This window comes from Notothenia coriiceps, unplaced genomic scaffold (genome assembly GCF_000735185.1).
Source record: "Notothenia coriiceps isolate Sejong01 unplaced genomic scaffold, NC01 NC01_scaffold00001236, whole genome shotgun sequence".
Classification (NCBI taxonomy): Eukaryota; Metazoa; Chordata; class Actinopteri; order Perciformes; family Nototheniidae; genus Notothenia; species Notothenia coriiceps.
Genome location: NW_011333937.1, coordinates 268 through 4,638, shown reverse-complemented (window position 1 = coordinate 4,638; position 4,371 = coordinate 268). Strand labels below are relative to the sequence as shown.

At 41.1% G+C, this 4,371-nt stretch overlaps 1 protein-coding gene across 1 annotated transcript; it reads right to left on the bottom strand.

Moving 5' to 3' along the window:
* Positions 1-374: 374 nt before the first annotated feature.
* On the bottom strand, positions 375-2,972 carry LOC104959844 (ribosomal RNA processing protein 1 homolog B-like). The gene is made up of 2 exons (XM_010787756.1): positions 2,856-2,972; positions 375-743 (listed from the first exon to the last, which is right to left on the bottom strand). The coding sequence occupies exons 1-2, from the start codon at positions 2,941-2,943 to the stop codon at positions 532-534; spliced, it is 300 nt and encodes a 99-aa protein (XP_010786058.1). The 5' UTR covers positions 2,944-2,972; the 3' UTR covers positions 375-531.
* Positions 2,973-4,371: the final 1,399 nt, after the last annotated feature.

Here is a 4,371-nt window from a genome sequence, read left to right as displayed (position 1 = left end):
GTTTTCCGCACTCTCGCGGGAATATCTCCGCAATGGAGCGAGCTTAAGTTTCAGCAACACCTGCATCACACATGTTGCCACTTGTTTGTACCATTTTCATGTAATTTGTAATGTGTTCTAGAAAAACGATGTGATTTTGGATATTTGTGGAGTTAGGTGGCCCGCAAGTGTTTTTTTTATTGGTTATGTGGTCCTTGGTATGAAAAAGTTTGAGAAACACTGCCCTATAGAAAAAACAACAGTTCTTCTGATTTCCCTGCACATAGGACAAATATGTTCACCTGTCACCATCCCATGTTGTTATCAAAAGTAAATAGAAGTACACTTCAGATATTTGACTCAATAGAAGTCCTAAAATGAAATGGATGAAGGCGTGAGCTTAACATTTATTAAAACGTTCAATCCCTTAAAGAAGCAAAAGCAACACTGATAGAAACACAGAAATACTTCTAAATATATATCAAAAGGGAAGTCAGTCTGGTCAGTTCACAGAGAGCAGGGGGTCTGTGTCGACAGTCTGTAAGGGGGGGGTTAGAAGAAGTCTGCTGCTGAAGGCCGGCGTTTAGCAGTCTCCTTTGGAGTATTGTGGCCGCTCTTCCTGTTGGCCTTCGGGGTCTTTCTGGCAGAGAGTGCTGTGGGCGGAGACTTTAAGACCCCAAACTTGGGTTTCTGCTTTGGGTCAAAGGGCACTCTTGATGACCCGTCTGGACTCAGCAGCAGGCTGCGGTCCGTCTTCTTGAACTCTGCACCAGGACACAGGAAACAAGCAACACTGTTACTACAGTAAGAAGACACTTCCTGATTGAAACACATTATTATTTGTCTTTCAGAACCTCTTGACATATTTGAAGATCTACAAAAGCAGGGCTCGACAGTAACGGTTGCCAGGTTGCCATTGGCAACCATTCAGAAAAAACGTCAACCACTTATTGGCCTTTGGTTGCCATCAGTGGCAGCCGGTTTCTAACATAAATAAATAAGAACAGCAAACAGCAAAATGTGCACCCCAAAAATAGATAAATGTTAATTATTTGTTGTATAAAGACTGATATTTAATTATTGTTGTGACCAGTCGGAACCTGATACTTAAGTTGCACATGCATTGGTGTGATTACGGAGCCAGAAAGCAATGCACGTTTACTCGCGTGCGCAGTGCGCCCATGGATGTATAGGGTGCGCCGTGTATTTGTTTTACAGAAAATGGCGAAGCAAATTAAGTTGTTTGACTGTGGGGTCAAATGTTCGGCCAAACCGTCAGCATCTCAAACGAATGTTCAAAGTGATTCAACTGATAAAGCGCAAGATGAACCCGAACGAAAAGCAAAGAGGACATTTGTAAAGTCTTGGGAGGCAAAATATATGTACATTCTTCTCCGTCCATTCACTTCCGGTAAAAGTTCCTTCAAAATAAGAGTCCCGATCTTATTACTACCAAAATAAAAGTGCTAAACGAAACTTTACCATAGGAAAATATTGGCATACAAATATAATCACTTCTATAAAAAGGTAACACATTTTAAATATAGTTAGACATATTAAAGGTAATTTACAGCATTAATAATTAATATCTAATTCTTAACTGTGAATGGTTTTCATTTATTTAACATTAGAAATGTATTAGTCTGGCCAATCCAAGACTTCAATGCTGAAGGGACAGTAGATCTATGGTGGGGATCAACACAAAGGTCAAGAAACCCCTTTGAAAGGGGACGATGAATGACCAAGAAACAGTAATAATCATAATAAATGGGATTTATATAGCGCTTTTTAGACAAAGACGTTAGTGACTTGCTCAATTCCTTTTGTGACTGATCTGTGAAGAACATGACAACAGCTGCCACTACGGTATTTAGGTTATTACCAGCAACTTGAGGGTGGGACATTTGTTTCCTACCACTTAAGTTTCAATAAGTGTGTTTTTTATTACCTTATTGTAAAGCATTTGACTTCTTTGTGTCACATGTTCATTATTTAAGTTGATGTATAACTGTATAGTATCTTAATTATTTAAATATGAAGGTTGGACTAAAAATGGTGACCGTTTTTCAGTTTGGCACCAAAAAGCTGATGCCTGTGTTGCCAAGCCAGTTTTAAACGTTGAGTCCTTTCTCCTGAGGCAGTTTGGTGTGCTTTTTGCAGGAGGGGTGACACAAAAGCCAGATTAGTGGGGTTAGCGAGGTATTTGGAGTCGAGTCCAAATTTGCCTAACCATGACTATGGCTTTACGGACTACATCCATCATGGCAACTTATGGCTGCAGGACATAACCGGCACTGGACCGGTATATATTACGTATTATATATTATATTAACTCAGAGTAAAAGTCAAGATTAAATCTCTTTCAAGAGCGACCTTGGCCAAGAAGCTCTGTTGGATGCTACACAATCGGGAATGCTGTTCGGTACCTGTTCATGTGGGGAATGTTATTTATAAATTGTTATCCCTGTAATGATGCTGTATTGGATGTTCCTTTTTACTGTTCTGTTGTTTTATGTTTCATGGAACCTACTTGAGCAGGTCTCCTTGAAAAAGAGTCAATGGATTCCTGGATAATAAAGGTTTGAAATGAAATGAAGGCAAAGTTCCAACAGATACAACCACGACAATACATGTGACGAGATACAGGACTCGTAAACATATTAAATGGCACATTACCAGCCAAATTATGCAAATCAAAAAAACTATTATAAAACATTAAAAACTGGCACATTTAGGACCCACTATGGTGTGTCTTCTGGTGTGGATCCAGCCTGTGATAACTTGTGACATTTGTCTTTATGATCGGTTGTGATCCAAAAACAAGTAACGTTACATTGATGACCGCACATGGCGCTGATCATTAACTCATTTCTTTACAGCTGGTCTTGTTGTTCTTGAGGCGAAAGTCACCTTCTTTGATTCTGACAGGGTTTTGTTTGGGATCTTCTGTAGGAATAAAAACATAGGAAGATAGATCACTCAGGTGTAGGGGTGGCGCGATATGCGATATTAGTCTCACGATATGCTTTTTTCAGAGGATATCGATCCTATAGTTGATTTAAAAAAAAAAAAAAGATTTGAAAAAATGTTTTTGAAAAACAACTATAACAAAAATAAACGACTGTGAAAACATGCTCTAAAGCTGTCTGGTCAGGATTCAGACTAGTATTGCCACCTTTATTTATTGTTTGTTTGATTCTGTTGGCTTATATTTTTATTTTATCAATAAGGCGTATTTATATCGTTTTTCCCTTTCAGGTTATGGCTAGTTTTTATTGCACTTCAAAGTCTAAAGTTACATTTTAATTGTTTGGCAATGACTTTTCCTCATTGAGTTTCTACTTAGGTTATTTTTACCCTCCCTTTTCAGTTTATTGATGTTCACTGCTAGTGGCTTACCCTCAGGAAAGTCATTTTTATACTGAGAAAACTGTGCCCTTGAAGCCGATATCCAAAATGTTGAATGTTCTTCAGGGATTCATATTCAGAAATAAAAACCAGCTTGAAATGGTTTTTAGGTTCGGGCTCAGCGTTAGGTGGCAGTGAGAGCCCGTGCACCCTGCCTTTTAGCAGCGCGCGCGGCTGGTATCTGGGGTGGGGAGAGAAGGTTATGAAGCAGGAGGCTGCAGAAACAGCCAGAGCCTTCCCCTCTAACACACCCTCATTTTTATCATAGCCACTGGGGCAGGAGTCCCTGTCAACTATCCTTATATTCTCCGGAGACCAGTTGGGACACGGCGCATCCCACTTCGCCTGGTTGCTCACAAGACAGTTTTGGGTACGAAAAAGTGGGGATAACAGTACCTCGGCGCTCCATTCCGCTCGGCCTTCGCGCAGCGGGGGGAGGAGGAATATGGAGCGCCCGCGAGGTACTGTTATCCCACTTTTTCGTACCAACTGTCTTGTGAGCTCGTTGGCGAGACCATAAAACAAAAAAACAACCTTCAATGATCGGACCCATCACCAGCCCCGCGTTGGTGCGTAGGGTGGGACCTCTTTAACCATGTGGGTAACCCAAGTCCTCCTTGGGTCTGTGTTCCCTGCATTGAAGCATCGGAACATGGTTGCAATCCACCAGTTAGCTGAAGCATTTAACGGAGAAACAGAAAACATTTAAATGATAATTCCATTGTGTGTGTTTTAGGAAGGATGTTTACCGAATGTCCGGTGTGCAACACTCTGCTATCGGCTTATGAATAAGCACCTTAAGCCACACATGCAGTGCGAAACCTGGAGGAAGAGGCATCATTCTTAAACATGGCCAGTGGATGGATATAAATGTTCGGACCAACGCTGTTCCCATCACAGGGTGGTTCGTATGCTGGGAAAGGGCAGTAGAAGGAGAAGGGAGGGAAACTATTAGTACCGTCATGTAACTCGTGGACACGCCCT

What these genes read in the sequence shown, in the direction of transcription:
- LOC104959844 (XM_010787756.1), bottom strand. Translation starts at nt 2,943, where the DNA reads ATGTTTTTATTCCTACAGAAGATCCCAAACAAAACCCTGTCAGAATCA. An exon ending in AAGAACAACAAGACCAGCTG is followed by an intron (nt 744 to 2,855) that starts TAAAGAAATGAG and finishes GTCCTGGTGCAG; the next exon opens with AGTTCAAGAAGACGGACCGC.